This window comes from Trichoderma aggressivum, assembly GCF_033847375.1.
Source record: "Trichoderma aggressivum f. europaeum strain CBS 100526 chromosome Unknown scaffold_089, whole genome shotgun sequence".
Lineage (NCBI taxonomy): Eukaryota > Fungi > Ascomycota > Sordariomycetes > Hypocreales > Hypocreaceae > Trichoderma > Trichoderma aggressivum.
Window position 1 is genome coordinate 17,441 of NW_026946455.1, and position 18,030 is coordinate 35,470.

The window sequence follows — 18,030 nt, forward strand, 5'->3', positions numbered from 1 at the left end:
TTGGTCTTGCCCCTTCCGGCGCAGTGCATACAGGTACATTACATACGAGGCGGGGATACGTACCCAGCCAGCATTGGCAAAAATTTCTAAAAAAAAAACTTGCAGCCTGTTGACCGTACTAGAATGCCAAGGTCACATGACTCTCCCTCGAAAAGTCAATCCCCCATACTTTTCCCAAGCGCACGGGCTCTAGGTTCGCTGACCAAGGATTTTTTCGATGCCAAACGCCGAAAAAGAAGGGAAAGGACAGTTCCGCACGGGAATTACTAATGGGGGTGTCTGCAAGCAAACAAACCTTTTTTTGCTTTTTGATGATTGATCTAAGCGCCCATATCGTTCTGTTTTTTTTTTCTCATCATCTGTCATGTCTCGCCAAAGTTTACTTGCCCACCTTGAAAATGGCAAGATGTGCACCTGTTACCTCATCCCATTGACCTGGTGTGTAATCAGGTGATATGGCACACTTGGTTGCGTGACATGCGTGCAGCGCTGTACGAGTAACTTACGCTGTAACTACAACCCGATCCCAAGCGCTTCGGGCGCGATCCCAAGCGAAGCCGCGGGTCGTATCGCCGTGCAATGCAATGCAGGCAGAGACCAAACAAGCAAGAGTGTGCTGCAGAATGGCAGTTCCGAGGGTGGGAAAAAGGAGAAAGGGAAAAAATTTTCATCTTCTCCTGCATGTCGGCACGCGAGAGAGAATGTTTGCGAGCTGCTGGTTTGTTCGAGACGAGACGCAGCTGGTTTTGGAGGGAGTCGGGATGGCCGACCTTGGCCTTTGTTCGGAGACCGCCGGCTGCCAGCGGCCAATGGGCGGCCAGATTCTGGCACAGCTCAGCCACACACACTTCCAGCGATCTGGGCTCTTGCATGCATCGTCTGCCGGCACTAGAGGCAGGGGGCTGAGAAGAAGAGAGAGGAGGAAAATTTAAGATTCGTCTCGGCCTGATCGACAAGTTGGCATCTCCAGTCGTTTGGGGCTGAAGACTTGACTTCTCTGCTGGCTGGGCCGAGGCTTCTCGACGGGGAAACCTGGACTGAAACCTTGCGCGGCTGAGATGAGATGCGATGCGCCGGCGGCAGAGAGTCTCGTCCGGTCCAGTCTTGTCCAGTCTTGTCTGCCCACTGAAAGTGACAAGAGAGATCTAGAGCCACACCATAACCAAACCCTTGGGATTTCGAGTCCAAGGACCAGCACCAGCCTCGTGATCTGCGACCCGGCGAACTCGGACCCAGGTCGGTATCTGGCCGCTACCCCCCGGAATCGCGGCCCCGAAGCCTTTCCGCGGCTCCCTCGCTCCAACTCGCACCAAGGCCCGCGCGCAACTTTCCCACACACTTCCCTTTTGATCCGCAAGATTCCATTCTGTTGCGGACAGAGTTGCACAAAGACGAATTGCCTAATCTTGCCGCAACCCGGTCCTGGCTGCCGTGCCGCGAACGGATGTCGGATCAGCACGTCAGAATTCGCCGCCCTGGGTAAGAGGACGGATAGGCTTCGGGGTTTGGGGTTTGAAGTTGCGGATTCTTCCCTTGCTCTCTCTGCCGAAGGGGGGTGTTCCCATGAATGCCCCTCCTGTAGTAATTGAATTGGATTGAATCGCAGCCCCTCTCTCTATAGTGAAATATTGACCAGCTGAGTTTCCCCCTCTCGCTATTGTTGTGACTGTTGGTTCTTGTTCAAGCCCAGTCATCTGGCAACAAAAGTCTCGTGATCAGCCGCTAGCCCGGGGGGCCAGAAAAGCCAATAGAGCAATGCAATGCACCTTTTGGCCCCAATACAACGGGACAATATCGATCCAACATCCAATATAATGGCGATACTATCAACTCGCTAGGTTCGGCATGCTAGCCGGAATCAGAAGCGCATCACCTCAGCCCGCCATACTGTACAAACGAGAGCAGAGCAGAGCAAACGCTGGGCGTGCGAACCCATATTGGCCACCTCCCCCCGTAATCTCAGATCAGCCGCGTGTGCGTTTGCCTGTACGAGTACTGTACGAGGATACATTACATACATAGCAGCCTGATGGATACCGATGTCGCAGTTGAGCAACTCGGTTCAGTTCAACCTTCAGCCCAAGTCCATGCCCCAAGGCCCAAGCCGCCCCCTTGTCTCTCGTCTTCGTCCCGTCTGGCGCAACTTTTCTTTTCTCTTCTCTTCTTTTCTTTTCTTTTTCGTTCTCGTTCTCGTCCCGGAACCAGCAAAAATGCAACATGCAACATGGCATCCCTCCCGGCAGTATTTCGTGGAGCCTCTTCTCCGGGCCTCCGGTCTAGATTATGTGGCTCTTCGTCCCAACATGTGGTGGCTCCACCCCCCTCCCTCGGATCGCCTTTACCCGCCGATGCAGATCCGGTCTAGGCCATACCCAAAATCCCCCCCTGCCCACGTGGATTGTTCCTCTTCTTGGTAGGGGGCCTGGCTGGGCTGGGCTGGTTTTTGTTTTTTAGGCTTTTTGCCTGTGTCTCTGAAGCAAAAGCCCGAAAAATTTCAGTTTTTTTTTTGTCTGAGTTTTTGCATCGGCGGGCCCGTTGGGACCATGTTGCAGCGCATAGCTTTTTTTTTTTTTTTCCTCCTCTCTCCCCCCCTGTAGAGCTGCGACGTGCCGTCTTGTCTCTTGTGCATGCATGCGTACGTGCGTTCTGTGCTGCCCTTTTTTTTTGGTCTTGGTTTCTCCTGTTTTACACGGCTCCAGCTGCGTGTGTGCTGTTTGAACGTTCTATTTTAACCGACCGACGTGCGTTGGCTCTCTTTTTTTTTTTTCATCCTCTCCTACCCCCTACTCTTCCGCTGTGCAAGGATGCAAGGGGAAGAAAAAAATGCATGTACAGATGCATCCTGAAAAATTCGGACAGGAGGGTGTCTGGCTAGTAAATGCCAAACTTGACGCTGCGTGTCACTCCCAAAAAAAACCCCGGACCAGTGTCTCCATTGGACAGCAAAGCTGGCAGCCTATTCAATTTTTCTTTTCCTTCCTCCCCCTTTTCTTTTCTTCTTCTTTTAGGTACTCGTAGGCAATGTAGGGGCAGAGGCATCAGAACCCAATCGCATATCGTCGGGTAATATTTTTACCACTACCATTTATTTTTTTCGCGCTCGTGATAGGATTGTGAGTTGCGATAGAAAGACAGCCTTGAGAGCCTTAGACCCCCGGCGAAGCGCATAAGCGGCCAACCACATGACACCTCGAACCACTCTCTGTTTTAACGTGGTCGGTTTTGGGTGATTCAAGCCCAATAAACCCACCGGGTCTTTTTTTCCCTTCTTTTACAAGAGGGTGCTGGGCGTTTAGGTAGGGGAGTAGAATGTTGATGAGTCACAAAATTGAATGTGCCGTGAGCTGTAGCATCGAATATATTGGATCTTGCATATTGGGCTATCACATATACTCCGTATTGGGCTCTTATATCGAGCCCTTGCAGTACATGACACCCGATACTATTTCCAATATCCGCACACTTGCATGAGTCCCGAACGTCGTATTGCCATACAGGACGTACACTTACAGAACAAGTACCTATACACGTAGTATGCATAGCAACTCATGTAACGTGGCTGGTTGCAAGCTGAGCCATGGCATTTAGAGTCCATCTAGACTACTATAAGGTACTACAGTACCTACAGCTTGGACATGTGGAGACGAGCTCTCGTTTAGGTATCGATACAGGCACGGGCAAGCTCCATATTCGGCATGGCGATTTGGACATTCAGACAGCAACGACGCGTCACGCGTCACGGGAACAACACAGCTCTTCGCCTCCCCATCTCCATTTCAGAGACGTGGCGGCGGAGTTGAGTCACACGCGTTCGCCGTCATCACAAATTAGGAAAGGCAAAGTCTTGTTCACAGTCAGGCAGAAAAGTTTTACTTGTAGAGTATATGTGATGCTTTATTTCAAGGTCACCACTTGATAAGTTCTCAATTACCCCCTTTCGGAAGTCACCCGTTTCCCAGTACGTTGTACAGTACAAAATCTCAAAAAGCAATGACCCGCGCCCATAGTGAAAAGCCCAATCGTAACAAACACGCGAATAACACATTATGTCGACCCGACCTAGTGGCAGATCGCTTAACCACCGAAACCGTACAGGGTGCGGCCCTGTCGTTTCAGGGCATAGACAACGTCTAGTGATGTGACGGTCTTGCGCTTGGCGTGCTCGGTGTATGTGACGGCATCACGGATGACACCCTCGAGGAAGGACTTGAGGACACCACGGGTCTCCTCGTAGATCACTGTAAGGGAAGACAACGTTAGACACTTGTGTCAAGCTCAAGAGTGGCATGTCGATGAGCGGAAACTTACTGGCAGAGATACGCTTGACACCACCACGACGAGCGAGACGTCGGATAGCGGGCTTGGTAATGCCCTGGATGTTGTCACGAAGAATCTTGCGGTGACGCTTGGCACCACCCTTGCCGAGGCCCTTGCCACCTTTGCCGCCTGTATCGATGAATGTCAGTCAAGTTGATCTTGAAGTGGCGATGGTGGTAGCTGGCAGACGCGTCAAGGCCGAGGCTGAAGCTTCAAGGCTAAAGCGCCATGCAAGCCGCAAGGCTTAAGGCGACAGCAGCTGAAAGCCGGGGACAGCGACGGCGATGGACCGACGTCGCCAGCATGGATGAGGCAAGTAAAAATAGAAGTTACTTACGTCCAGTCATGATGATTGATGTGGGTTGTTTTGGGGTGTTTTTGAGATATCAAAAAGAGATGCAGATGATGGTAAACAGTAAGTCGTACCTAAAAGAGGGGAGGGGAAAAAGGCAAAGTGTGGCAACACGCCAGTTTAAGTAGCAGCGGCCCAGATCACTGATCGATTATGGAGAGGGAAAAAAAAAACGGGGGCCGTGGTGCGTTGGTGGGCCTTTTTTGGGTAAGTGATTCAAAGGAGGAAAATAAGGGCGATGCTGTTAGGAAGAAAAGAAAAAAAAAACACGGTACGTACTGGCGCGGGAAAGGATGAGTGGGGCGGGCTGGGAAAAAAAGGTAAACAAGACAAGACACGTCCCAATCACGAGCTTTGGATGCCTTGGATGGGCTGGTTTCGTGTTATCTCTTATTGGTTTTTAATGGGTGAGTCTAGGCTTGTTTTGTCTGGTGCCCATGCGAGCAAGTTGCATTTGGTGCATCTGATCTGTTTGACACAAAGGGGAGGAGAGTATTATGGAGTAGCATTGAAGTTGATTGGGCTGGTGCCTGTGTTGCTTCGTCTATCGAATCACGGGGGCGTCCAAGCACCTGTAGGATGTATTGGCATCTGTAGTAGGAGTACTTTGAATTATATGGTGATGATGTTGCAATTACATGTAGACCATGGGTTGACATTGAGTTGCTCCATCACAAGCACTCCATCGCCATGGGTCCATCTGCCCTCAAACACCGTTTACGTTTATTTTTAGTCCTATCCATTGTTTGCCTTCACATGTCACCGTAGTAGTCTTTGAGGCGTAGTTTCACTTTATCCACTGGCATGTTTTGCGTCATCTAGAGTTTGCACTGCACGTTGAGGAGTGTTACCAAATCTACACCAAAGACTAAACGGTGGTGCCATGTAAATCCAACGACGGCTTTCAAGTATTTTATCAATATTCAACACCAACCAACAAATCAACGTCGAAACGCATAGTGCAAACATCTCAAAATACAAAACACATCACCAAATAACCCATACACCATACGTAAACTGTCATCTACCCGTATTCCACCCATCTAGACGCCATCACCACTTGCCCCCGATCGTGCATCTCACATCCAGGGTAAGCATCACAGCTGAAGATTGCCTCCCACGCAGTTACATGCACTCGGTACCTCGCAAATCGAACCTAGGCTGCGATCGTAAAAAACAATCCTCCCTCCAGCCAATCAGAAAAAAGGAACGCGCTCAGCTTTTTTTTTTTTGCGGCACCCTCCTCGCAGCTTCCGGTTCCGCATCAGCCAACCTGGATTCGCCCGTTTCGGCGCTGCAGGTGGGGGCGCCCTGACGTTCCACAGAAAAAAAAAGAAGGGGGGGACAAGGAAAAAAGAAGCGCTAACGCTCCCTTTTTTTCTGCTCTCTCTGCTGCTGCTATTTTCCCCCAAACGGCTAACAGGTTCCCTTTTTTTTTCTTTCTCTGCCTCTTATTACTGACGCGCCCGCGCACGGTCCAAGCGTGCAACCCAGATCAGCCGCCACCTCAGGCGTGCGCTAGGCTCAACTATTAAAGCATCTCCCCCCGCCCGCTTCTCGGAGTGTTTTCCCTTCTACACTGCCATCTTCTCTCAGCCCCACACAAAGCGTTTTCCAAGCATCAATCTTCACAGTCTTCACATCACAACTCATCATGGCCCGCACCAAGCAGACCGCCCGTAAGTCCACTGGTGGCAAGGCCCCCCGCAAGCAGCTCGCTTCCAAGGCTGCCCGCAAGAGCGCTCCCTCCACCGGAGGTGTCAAGAAGCCTCACCGTTATAAGCCTGGTACCGTCGCTCTCCGTGAGATTCGACGATACCAGAAGTCGACTGAGCTCCTGATCCGCAAGCTCCCCTTCCAGCGTCTGGTAAGCACATCAACACCCATCAACAACCAATCATCATGATCGTCGCGTCTCTAACACTTCCCATCAAACAGGTTCGTGAGATTGCCCAGGACTTCAAGAGCGATCTCCGCTTCCAGTCTTCTGCCATCGGCGCCCTCCAGGAGTCCGTCGAGTCTTACCTCGTCTCCCTCTTCGAGGACACCAACTTGTGCGCCATCCACGCCAAGCGTGTCACCATCCAGAGCAAGGACATCCAGCTCGCCCGCCGCCTCCGCGGTGAGCGCAACTAAGTTGGAGACTTTGGGAGGAACGTTGCAGACATGACTTTTGCTTTTCACACGAGTGTTTCTGGGGTCAAGGGATAATCAGGCGTTACAAATGAGAGTTTTTATTCCCCTTTATGGTTCGGAATGTATATTACCAGTGCATCGAGGAAAAGAGCACTGCATAAATGCAAACGAGGTTCACGGCCTCACGGGTTAACGAACTATAATAACTGCATCACTTTACATCTCGTCCCATCCGCTGTGAATGTCTTTATCGTGCATCGCCTGTAAACCGCGCATCATCAACCGCGCAGTCTGCTCAGCATTTAGGCAGCAACACCGATGGAAGACGCGCTCCCGTGGTAAACGCGATGCCGCATCTCGAGATTACGTAGGTGCTAAATCTCTGGTGCCGTGACTCAATCGCCGTGGCCAGTGGCGCGCCCGCGTCGGCCCAGCACCGAAGAAGCGCAACCGCCGTCCTGCGACAACATCGCGAAATATCCCGCACCCAAGGCTTCAATCATCTCACTGCAATCGCTCGGCTACGCCATCGGTCGGGTATCACCGCCAGCATCGGAATCTCAATCACATTACCGTCTCTACCATTTTTTTTTAAAAAAAATCCTAGTTCTATGTAGTTAAATTAAATACACACTCATCCATTTTGCATGCAGATAGATACGTGCACACGATTCCCAAGACACATCCGTTTTACGCTAATGAGTTGACATAATAAGTTGGCAGCTGGGTCAGCACGTCGAATCCACCGGTGCCTACTCTGCCCAGCTTGCCCATCACCAGACGACTGCTCGGCGTCGTCAGATCGTCCCAGTCGCCGTCCAGCAGGGCATCCTTGAGGAACCCGAGCGTCGTCTCGAAGCTCATCTTGGTAAAGGGACTGACGTTGCCCCTGAGGCCCATGCGGCTAAAGGCCGTGAAGTCGCCGCCTCTCGTCATGTGGTCGGCAATCAGGTTGAGATGTCGGTTGTCCACCTTGATGCCGTGGCCTCCGAAGACGCCTGACAGCTCTCGCACAATGTTGGCGCGGCAGGCCTCCACGCCGTAGACTTCCAGCACCGCCGCAATGTCGTTGGTCTGGATTCGGTGCGGGTCGATGAAGTCGCTGTATCTCTGCATCGCCCGGAGGTTGACGCCTGTCGTGTTGATGACCGTCTCGTTCTTTTCCTGAGTCACCATGCACGATCCGACGCCGGCAACTTGCTGCACCACCGTCTGGCGGACTGCGTCCTCGACAATGTTGAGCATCAGCACCTTGGGAATGTTCACGTCAAACTCGAGCGTCACGCTGCACCACTCGCCGCCCTTGTCATCGCACTGGAAGCCTGTTACTTCCGCGTAGGCATTGAGCACGCGCTCTGCCCGCACCTTGGCTGACCATGACACGGGGGCCTTGTTTTCGTCGTCTTCATCATCTTCCTCGCTCCTGTTCTGTGATGCTGTATTGTCCGCGTCCTCGTCGTCCGAATCGTCTTCCGCTCCCTTGGACATGTCGTTTTGAATAGCGTCATCGTCATCATCGTTAGGTCCATAAGAAACAGCCTCGCTGCGGTTCGCTCGCTTCTTGGCACCGGTGGCGTCGTCGTCATCTTCATCGTCGTCGTCGTCATCGTCATCTCGACCACCTTCTGCTGCTCCCTCGGGCCTGGCCATCTCAACAACTCCTGCCTTGACGCCAATCTCGGGAGTCGCCGTTGTCGACTGGGATTGACGCTTCTTGACCTCCCTCTTCATGATGGAGAGGATAGTTCGCAGAAGCTTCTTCTCTACTGTGCCCATGATGTCCGACACCGTAACTGCATAGGTGGCGGAATACTCTGCAGCTGGGAAGAATTTGAGCTTAATCTTGTAGATCTTGGCGAGGCCGCGAAGCTTGCCCTTGCCAACCATTTCCTCCACGACGACTCCATCCAGTACTTGGCTCATGCGCAGCACGCTGATGGACTTTGTGAAAACTTCGGCATCCTGCTCCGATAGCTCGGCGTTTGGATACAGCGTCATGGCAGGTGTGGAAATTGTCTTACTGGCAGTCATCAAGATTTCTCTCAGACGGGGGATACCCAGAGTGACGTTCTTTGCCGAGTGACCGGCCAAATGGAAAGTGTTCAGCGTCATCTGCGTAGACGGCTCACCGATAGACTGGCCAGCCACGATGCCCACAGCCTCACCAGGCTCCACCAGCGACCGGAGATACTTCATGGCGAAAAGCATCTCTGCGTTCTTCTTGTTCAGCTTCACCTGGTTAAGAGACGTCTTGTCTTGGCTGTTCTTTTCTCGGACAAGTCCATCGGCGTTGTTATTGAGATAAGCCGTCATGGCCTCGTAAAACGTTTCTGAAGTTGCAAAGGCGTTGGTGGCGGGATCGAAGCTGGCCGTGAGGGGATCCTTTCCTTTTCGATCGTTGAGTTTGGCGTGTCGAACGGCGCTCTTCATGTATTTCTGGAACGCCTGTCGGTTGGCGCCGAGGCGTTCTCCAACCTTGGGGTCGTACTTGAGTTGTGCCGCCTCCGAGGTAACATTTTGCAGGATGAATCGGAAGTCTTTCAAGTAGTTTTGTTTTGTGACGTCCAATCCATCTTCACCGTACAGGAACTGAATCAATGAACCGTCTGCGTCTCTTACCGAGGTGTCGTAAGAGACTGTCAGGCCCTCCATTCCCTTGATGATGCAACGCTGCAGGTAACCTGAACGTGATGTCTTGACGGCCGTGTCAATCAAACCCTCACGTCCTGCCATGTGATGGAAGTAATACTCTTGAGGTCGGATACCAGTCAAGAATCGGTTGACAATGTAACCACCCGCTCGAATATTTGTATCGTACGGCCGGAAGCTGGGCAGAGTCTTTCCGCTAACCATGACTGGGACACGTCTACCCTCCAGAACTTGCTGTCCCAGGTTGCAGGAAATGAGGGAGGCGTTGACACGAGATCCCTTGGCACCCGACGTGGTCATGACCTGCATCTGGTTCTTCGGGAAGTTCTTCTCAAGGCCGTTGGGGATCAACGCCTTTTGCACGGCATCTGTAATGTCTTTGGTGCCCTGATTCATCAGGAGATCGAGGCCTTCCTGCTTGCTGTCGTCACGCATGACTTCTTCAAGGCGCTCAAGCAGGAGCGGATTCTGCGAGTCTTCTTGTTTGTCTAGGGAGACATATTTTGACGCAATTTCTAGACCCATCTTGTCGGCCGCAACAAGTTCTCGCCGTCGTGCCGCCTCTCCCTCCGCCGTTAGCCTCAAGTCGTCCATTCCGCATGAAAAGGCTCGCATGCTGAGATATCTTGTAAGCAGCCGGCCCAAGCTACTAAGGAGTTTGCCGGCGACTGAAGGTCCGTATATCTCATGCACGGCGTGGATCAAACCGCTTGAGCTAGGTCCAATCTGAGACTTGTCGAGAATTCCTGTTACGAATTCGCCATCTTGTATCAAGACAGTTCCTTCTTCCGACGATGTACCCCATTGCTCGGCCTTGATTTGGGCGTTTTCATTCATCGTCAACCCTCCGCAGTTGGGCGGCCTTATGTTGGCGAGGATTGTGCTGATGACCTGCTTTCCCGTCCATCTCGCCACGGGCTTGATGATCGCTGGCGGCGGAAGCTGAATTCGCTCTCCTAAGATGTGGCCGCTTTCGGGGCGGAGGGCACTGTAGATTAGCTGTTGGAAGTCACTCCGCGTGAAAACAGCGTCTCGGCTGCAGAGCGAGACTGAGACGGAAATGTGATCCTGAATCAGACCTCGCAGGGGCTTTCCGGCAGTGCCAGACAAGTACTGGTGGTCGGTGTCGGCAACTTGCAACGCTTCTACACGTGCTACCTCGTTTTGCGGGAAGTGCATGTTCATTTCGTCGCCGTCAAAGTCTGCGTTGTAGGTGTTACAGTTGGCATAGTGCATTCGAATCGTCTTCTCGCCTGGCAGAACGCGGACTCGGTGACCCATGATGGACGGCTTGTGTAGTGTAGGCTGACGGTTCATCAGAACGACATCACCGTTAGTGAGATGTCGATGGACCTTTTTGTTCTTCATGCGAGCTGCGCTGCTATTTGTTGGCGCCAGCAGCTGGTTGGCAAGAGATATGCGGTCATCTACGGACTTGTTGCGAAGGTTGACTATTTGGCCATTTTCATTCTCAATGGCAAAGGCTCCCGGCCACTTGTCTACGCCGTTGATCACTGCCTGTTGCATGTCTTTGAAGTTGTGGCTGGTGACCGGCTCAGGATACGTCAATTTCTTTGCAAACACCGGAGGAACACCAATCTCGTTGGTCTCGATGTTGGGATCGGGAGAAATAACACTTCTGGCGGCATAGTTGACTCGCTTTCCCATCATGTTCTTACGGAAAAGACCTTCTTTCTTCTCAAGCAATTGCTTAATTCCGTCTTCGTTTCGCGCGGCAGCGGCGCCCTGCACAGGGTTTTTGTTCTTGTCGATGAGTGAATTCACCGCGTCTTGAAGCTCCGTCCACGCTTGGTGCATGCTTGTGATGTCTGATCGTTTCTCGTTGTAGACACGAGCAATGCTTGAGCAGCAGCCGAGAATGTTCTTGTAAAGGGCGTTCTGCTGGGCTTCGGATATTTGTGAATCTCCAGTCCGAGCCTCGGGTCGGAAACGGTTCGGCGGCACCAAGACAACTGTGATGAAGAACATGTCGGGAGTAACATTTGGTGAGCTCTGGGTTGGAGGCTTGGCGTTGTATACGAGTGAGAGAAGATCTTGCTCTTTCCTGAACAATTCCTCGAGTCGTGCCCGCACCTCCATGGAGCTGATGTATCTTTGAGAGCTCTCTTCAGATGCAAAACCGTCTTCTGCATCTCCCATTTCGATATCCTGGGTTTCTGGAGACTCTTCTGAGCCATTGATTTGCGTAACATCGCCTTTGCCATCAGACTTCTTCGTTGTTGCTGATCTGCGATGGTGGACTCGGGTCATGGCATCACCCCACTTGAGGGCCTTCTGCGCCATCTTTGCCTTTTCCTTGGTTGAGAGGGACTTTTCGAAGATTTTGACAAACCGGTCCTTTCGATAGGTTGGAGAAATGCCTCCACAGCTAGAGCACACTCGCTTCTTGATGATTTCGGCGAGGAATTCCTTGATGATTTCACGGCGCATCTCGTTGGCACCCTCATGCTTTCCCTTCTTGACCTCTCCCCTCTTGGCCTTGATACCCTGAAGGCATAGGCGAACGTATTTTTCTCTTTGCCGAGTAACACCATCAGCTCCAGAGTTTTCATCCTCGGCCTCGCTGTCGCCCTCGCCAAGCGCCTCTTTTATCTCTATTGCCAGGTCATTCTCCCCAATCGAACCCACCATGTGTGCTTCATTGATAAGGCCATGGTGAAGTAGGCGCAGCTGGCAGGTGTATTTGTGCAGATCCTTTGGTGGTAGACGAAAACCCTTGCAGTAGACGCAAGTTGCGCGAAGTAATCGGTAGGCCTGGTCCAAGAAAACTGGGTGGTAGACGGGGACTGGGAGTTGGATGTGGCCTGGATGTCCCGGACAGCTCGATTGATTTAGGTTGCAAGTAGCACATCTAGCAGATAATTTAGAAGCCTTGATACTGTGACTAAAATAACAAAATACTCACGGTGCGTCTCCCCATGAGCCCAGAGCCGGATCGTACAGGCCGCCAGGTACGGGATTGAGAAGGTTATCGAAAGTGCTTTCATTTTCGATGCGCTTCACGGAGATGGCCTGAATCTCCTTGGCAGAGAGAAATGTGAATTCCACACTCTCCACCTCGGAGGCAACTGGCTGCGCAATATTCATGGCGAATACAGGATCTTGGCTGAGGAATGGACTGATCCTGGCGAGCTTGCTGAGGCCATGCCAATCTTTTACAATAGGTCAATTGGCGAGAGTTGCTAGTGCCACTAGAATTTTTTGGCGGTGGAACACGGCAAAATTTTAGTGAAGTGGTGGGTAGGATGGAAATCCCCACAGCCAAGGTTGCCGGGCTAATGCAGCACAGAGTGGCAGAGCTGGTCAGACTCTTCCCAGCTCCATCGCTTTTATCGCTTTTATCTGCCTTGCTAGTTCTAGTGCCGCATCTCATTTCTGGTGGAGCCTTGCTTTTCTATACCGATCCTACGATTTACGAACCTTAGAGACACGACGGCAGGCTGAACGAGAGAACGAGACAGGGGCAAAGAGAAACAGAACCGTTGGGATTTCGTACGGATTTACACACACATCGTCCTGCTGCGCGTTAGCAGCCGCCTCTCCTCATGAGTCAATCGCCTGGAGGGCTGGGTCCCCATCACGATGGATCCTCAAGAATACAAAAGACAGAAACTGCTGCGGACAGGATGGCTGCACTCAAAGCCCGCGTGGCAGCCGCTGTCGGCGCAAGCAGGGCAAAGGGTGGCTTGAATGTTGGACTGCATCCCGCCCTGGAAGATTTGGGCTCCTGGAAACCAGCTGGCAAGTCAGACACGACAAATGGCCAATCCCACTCATCACGAGGCTCACCATCGCATACCAATGGATTCGACAGAGGAAGCGCACAAGATTCACACGGGAAACGGCTGAGAGATGGGCCCAACCCATATTTCGACGACAAGGCGGCTGCGCAAGAACCGACTGGGAGGCAGCGGATGCCTCGACAACTGGCGTTCAACCAGAAAGGAAAATACATACAGCAGGGCAATGCTTTGCGTCGACAGGCGGCCCTGGAGGCCATGAAACGGCGTATCGCGGAGCAAACTCGCAAAGCCGGCATTGACGAGGATCTTGACGTGGAAAAGAATTTTGTCGTGGACGCTCCCCCAGATGTAGAATGGTGGGATGAAGGCCTAGTGGATGGGCAGACCTACAACGATATCGACGACCCTTCGAAGCTCAAAATCACGACTCCTGATAGCATAGTGACCGAGTACATCCAACACCCGGTTGCACTCGAGCCCCCTCAGGAGAGACAAGCTGTAACGGCAAAGCCCATGTACCTGACCTCGAAAGAACAAGCAAAGATACGACGCCAGCGAAGAATGGCCGAGCTCAAGGAGATGCAAGCCAAAATCCGACTTGGACTGGTGCCGGCACCGCCACCCAAGGTGAAGAAGGGGAATCTCATGCGAGTGCTGGGCGATGGTATGTATCCCAATATCTTCCTACAGACCTTCGTTTTGGGGCTATGTGCGCTAACTGGCCTTTCACAGCTGCTGTCAAAGATCCCACCGCCGTTGAGGCTCGAGTAAATCGAGAGATTGCCGAACGATACGAGACTCACATCGAAGCCAACGAGGCACGGAAACTGACAAAGGAGCAAAAGCACGAGAAGAACGCGGCAAACCAGCAACAAGATGCCGACAAGGGCATTCACGTCCTCGTATTCAAAGTGACAAGCCTCGCCAATGGCCAGCACCGCTACAAGATATGGCGCAACGCTGACCAGCTGGCACTCTCTGGAACATGCATTATGCATCCCAAGTTTAGCTTGGTGATTGTGGAAGGCGGACAGTGGAGCATTAAGAAGTACAAGAAGCTCATGCTGAACCGCATCAACTGGACAGAAAACGCTCAGGCAAGAGACCCCGAGAAAAATAATGTGGCTGGGCGAGACTGGTTATCGCCAGAGGACTCCAATGGAGACTTGAAGGACATGTCTCTGAACGAGTGCAAGCTAGTATTCGAGGGAGAGCAGAAAGCGAGAGGCTTCAAGAAATGGGGGAGCAAGATTTGTGAAACGGATGCAGAGGCGAGGGAAGTTTTGGCTCGCGCAAAGATGGACAGCTTCTGGTCTCTAGCCAAAGGCATCTCATGATGAGTGATGGCTTTTGGTGGGGTACGTCAATACCTAATACATACAAACATGAATATCCAGCGAGTCTCAAACAAAGCAACTATTGAAACATGCCGGTGCCTGTCCAGATGTACGACGCGTGACATATGCAATATTTAAGTAATACTATTATATATTCAGGGTATCTGGTCTGCATCTGCTGATACACCCACTGCTGCCCTTTGTGGTGACATGTGCTAATGCAGCAAAGGTGGTAACAATAGCGGGCAGATGGACCGGAAACGAACGAGCACAATTACGCAATGAATGACATGCCCTCCCAAGGCAGCCGAAAAACTTACACCCAAAAACAGGCACCCAGAAGCGGCGCCGTTTGTTGCCCCGGGAAAAGGCCGGCGCATTCCGCCGTGCTTGATAGTGTGATCCGGTGACTTGCGAGGCGCGCGCATTGCGGCATCCGACCTTACTTGGGTAGTCGTGGGCTCGTACTTGTATATATTTCCAATACCTTGCGCTGCAGCGGCTCTCTCTGGACTAGGCACCAGCTCCCCTTGTTGTTTTCTCCACCACTCGCTCGGCCTTGTTCTCTCTATCCTCCAGCGGTTTAAAAAGACCCGAATCCGTGTCACAAACCAAGAGGCCCAAAAAACGGTACTGCCATCTCCGACCGCCAAGCAGCGATATCGTCGCCGCAAGCTCTGTTGGAAATCGCGGCGCTGTGAAGAAACAAAGAACAAAGAACGAGAAACTGTTGAAGCTTGGGCTCACCCAGTCTCCCGCAGCAATGGGCCTGGCCTACAACACCTACCTCACCAGCAACAAGATCTACGGTTGCAAGACATGCAAGGCGCATCTTGCTAACCACGAGGACATCATCTCTCGGGTGCGTTATCTACCTCCCCCGCCATGCCTGTGCCTTGTGCCTTGTACCTGAGCCTGAGCCTGAACATGAACCTCATGCCTGCATTTATGCGTGTCCGTCCTGTCCTGTCGCCTCGATGCTGGGAAACTAACTGGAGAATGCGCAAACAACATAGAACTTCCGGGGTCAGCATGGCAAGGCCTACCTGTTCCATCGTGTCGTCAATATCGACACCGGTGACCCTAATGAGCGTAACATGACCACCGGCCGCCACATTGTCCGTGATATCGCCTGCCATCAGTGCAAAGAAACGGTGGGTTGGAAGTACGACAAGGCTTTTGAGACTTCAGAAAAGTACAAGGAGGGCAAGTTCATCCTCGAAGCTGAGCTGCTATGTAATGTCGCTTGATTGTACGATTTCACCTCTTTAGCATGATTTCATCAGGATGGGCCCTTCTTATTTTCCCTTCTTGTTTTTTTTTTTTTTGGCTTCAATAAGGCGTTTAGTAGTTAGTTTCAGACAAAGCAGCATCCTTGGGCTGGAGTGATGATTTCAAGAGCCGAATATAGACATGTTATGTATTAAGACCCTTCCCATTAAATTCGCTACGAGAAAACGTGAATATCGAATAATAACCTATTCCAAGTCACCCAGGCACCTGCCGGTACGCCACAAAACCCGCCAAGCTTGCACAAAATATCAGTCTTAGTTGCAGCAATACATCTGTTATCTGCCGAAAGCATCTTTGCGGTAAGATTTACTGGTGCTCGATCGGTTCTTCAGGGAGAAGCTCCTCAGTTTCTGCGTCGGAACGCAAAAATTCAAATGGTGGCTGCACGAGGCCATTGAACAAAAATGTAGAGTAAACCAACAAAGCAAAGCCAGCAATCTGCAGCCACTTGAAAGATTCCCAGCCAAGACCGAGAGAAACGACCCAGATGAAGAGCGTTCTGCAAGTGTCAATGGTGGAGCGAGAGGTGGCACTGACGGTGCGAGTAACGGACAGCCCAAAGAAGTTAAAGCCACTATTAATGGTATTAGACAGATTCAATGTCACTTGGTCAAGAGCATTCCAACTTACCCAATGCTGATCATGATAATGACACTAGAAATGAGCAAGGCCTTCTCATCCCACATTTGGCGAAGGCCTTCAGCGGCATCGAAATAGCCATATCGACCGGCTTCTGTCCGTCCAATGGCTAAGTGCAAAACAATCATGACCGCAACTGTGCAGACGAAGCCAAAGAGGCCTTCCCAGCCAACCACCTTGATGGGGTCGATGGGGGAGTTTTCGAGCATCCACTCCTCCAAGACAAACTGGGTGGCCGTGAAAATTTGCGCCCCGGCAATCAGTGAAACTCCAATGACTGCCTTGGCAACGTCGGATAGCCCCTCTGGGGAATCCGTGATAGAGGAGACGACATGTGCCTTGACGTCCGGCCAAATGGCACCAGCAAGTCCAACGACGGCTACTCCAAGAACCACGCCCACCAATGACATCCACTGGAATAGACGCAGCGTCCTCCGCAAAAAGATGACGCTAAACAGGCCCACGAATAGGACCAGCGCGCCCCGGGTCATTTGGTAAATAGACGCAGCAACAAGAAGGAGGCCAATGTTCATCAAGGTGGTGCCACAGATGTCGCAGATGGCAGGGAGAGCCAGCAGCAGAATTCGGTAGCCCCGTAAAACTGATGGTTGGTCGTCTTCAAGCGTGTCGTCGTCGTCACCATCGGTTCGGTTGGAATTGATGGCCTGGTAGCCACGCTCTGCAGGTGATTTCTTTGATGCAAGACGGCGATACGCCGCGGCAGCGCCCACAACGAGCCAGCAGCCCATCTCGCCCACAAACATCTGCGCCGTCTGAAGCACGGGTTGGTTGAAGAAGACATGGCGAGCGGGATTCTCATCCTCGCAATTGCGAACACATTGCTTATCCTATGGCACCTGTTAGGCTACCCGAATCAAAGAATGGTCGACTGTGAAGCAAGGGGTTTTCCCAAAGCCCCAGCGACAGCCTTTCAGCACGTACTTGATACTTGGTAACCAATGTATTGCAGACACCCGTCAGCAGCATCATGGCCACCAGAAACGGGACGGTGCCGCGAGAAATCGCCATCTTGGGCGACGTGGCTCGAGCGAAGATGTCGAGTTTTGATGATGAGCGGCGCAAGATTGGGGCGATTGATGTCGAAATGGCGAGATTTGGGTAAGAGGATGGAGGTAGATGAAGGAGAAGAAGAGACAGACGAGGCGAGGGATGAAAGAGAGCCGCTGCGCCCCGGATAATGGACGAAGCCCCTGCTTATCATGCACCAGTGTCACAAGACAGGCGCAGCGTTCCGGTGGACGGTGCGATCCCGAGAAGCTTAGCGCCGATATTAGTGCCAATCAAGGAGGATGACATAAGCAGGGCCATGGATTGAAGCTTTGGTATACGATGGAGCATAAAAACAGAGGAAAAGCATATTGATGATTGTTGAGAAAGTCTAATCTCATATTAAAAACCCAAGGTGCCTCAATACTTAGTAGGTAGTTCGTTATCTTTGTGCCTACATTGCCAGGTAGTAAAGTACCATGTACGGAGTAATGGCAGCCTCATGAAATCACTTTGTACTGCAGCAATTCACACC

General features: G+C 51.9%; 6 protein-coding genes across 6 annotated transcripts; 3 read left to right on the forward strand and 3 right to left on the reverse strand.

Moving 5' to 3' along the window:
• Nucleotides 1–4,074: 4,074 nt before the first annotated feature.
• Nucleotides 4,075–4,664, reverse strand: Triagg1_10839 (uncharacterized protein; the record flags this gene model as incomplete). The annotated part of the gene is made up of 3 exons (XM_062894955.1): nucleotides 4,075–4,238; nucleotides 4,309–4,446; nucleotides 4,655–4,664. The coding sequence occupies 3 exons, from the start codon at nucleotides 4,662–4,664 to the stop codon at nucleotides 4,075–4,077; spliced, it is 312 nt and encodes a 103-aa protein (XP_062750193.1).
• A 1,659-nt stretch (nucleotides 4,665–6,323) lies between these two features.
• Triagg1_10840 (uncharacterized protein) lies at nucleotides 6,324–6,805 on the forward strand (the record flags this gene model as incomplete). Its single annotated transcript, XM_062894956.1, has 2 exons — nucleotides 6,324–6,536; nucleotides 6,608–6,805. The coding sequence occupies 2 exons, from the start codon at nucleotides 6,324–6,326 to the stop codon at nucleotides 6,803–6,805; spliced, it is 411 nt and encodes a 136-aa protein (XP_062750194.1).
• Nucleotides 6,806–7,495: 690 nt separating this feature from the next.
• Triagg1_10841 (uncharacterized protein) lies at nucleotides 7,496–12,562 on the reverse strand (the record flags this gene model as incomplete). Its single annotated transcript, XM_062894957.1, has 2 exons — nucleotides 7,496–12,326; nucleotides 12,381–12,562. The coding sequence occupies 2 exons, from the start codon at nucleotides 12,560–12,562 to the stop codon at nucleotides 7,496–7,498; spliced, it is 5,013 nt and encodes a 1,670-aa protein (XP_062750195.1).
• A 539-nt stretch (nucleotides 12,563–13,101) lies between these two features.
• Triagg1_10842 (uncharacterized protein) lies at nucleotides 13,102–14,555 on the forward strand (the record flags this gene model as incomplete). Its single annotated transcript, XM_062894958.1, has 2 exons — nucleotides 13,102–13,882; nucleotides 13,951–14,555. The coding sequence occupies 2 exons, from the start codon at nucleotides 13,102–13,104 to the stop codon at nucleotides 14,553–14,555; spliced, it is 1,386 nt and encodes a 461-aa protein (XP_062750196.1).
• Nucleotides 14,556–15,318: 763 nt separating this feature from the next.
• On the forward strand, nucleotides 15,319–15,805 carry Triagg1_10843 (uncharacterized protein; the record flags this gene model as incomplete). Its single annotated transcript, XM_062894959.1, has 2 exons — nucleotides 15,319–15,417; nucleotides 15,572–15,805. The coding sequence occupies 2 exons, from the start codon at nucleotides 15,319–15,321 to the stop codon at nucleotides 15,803–15,805; spliced, it is 333 nt and encodes a 110-aa protein (XP_062750197.1).
• Nucleotides 15,806–16,154: 349 nt separating this feature from the next.
• Triagg1_10844 (uncharacterized protein) lies at nucleotides 16,155–17,516 on the reverse strand (the record flags this gene model as incomplete). The annotated part of the gene is made up of 3 exons (XM_062894960.1): nucleotides 16,155–16,422; nucleotides 16,479–17,335; nucleotides 17,430–17,516. 3 exons carry the CDS (start codon nucleotides 17,514–17,516, stop codon nucleotides 16,155–16,157), a joined length of 1,212 nt encoding a protein of 403 aa, XP_062750198.1.
• Nucleotides 17,517–18,030: the final 514 nt, after the last annotated feature.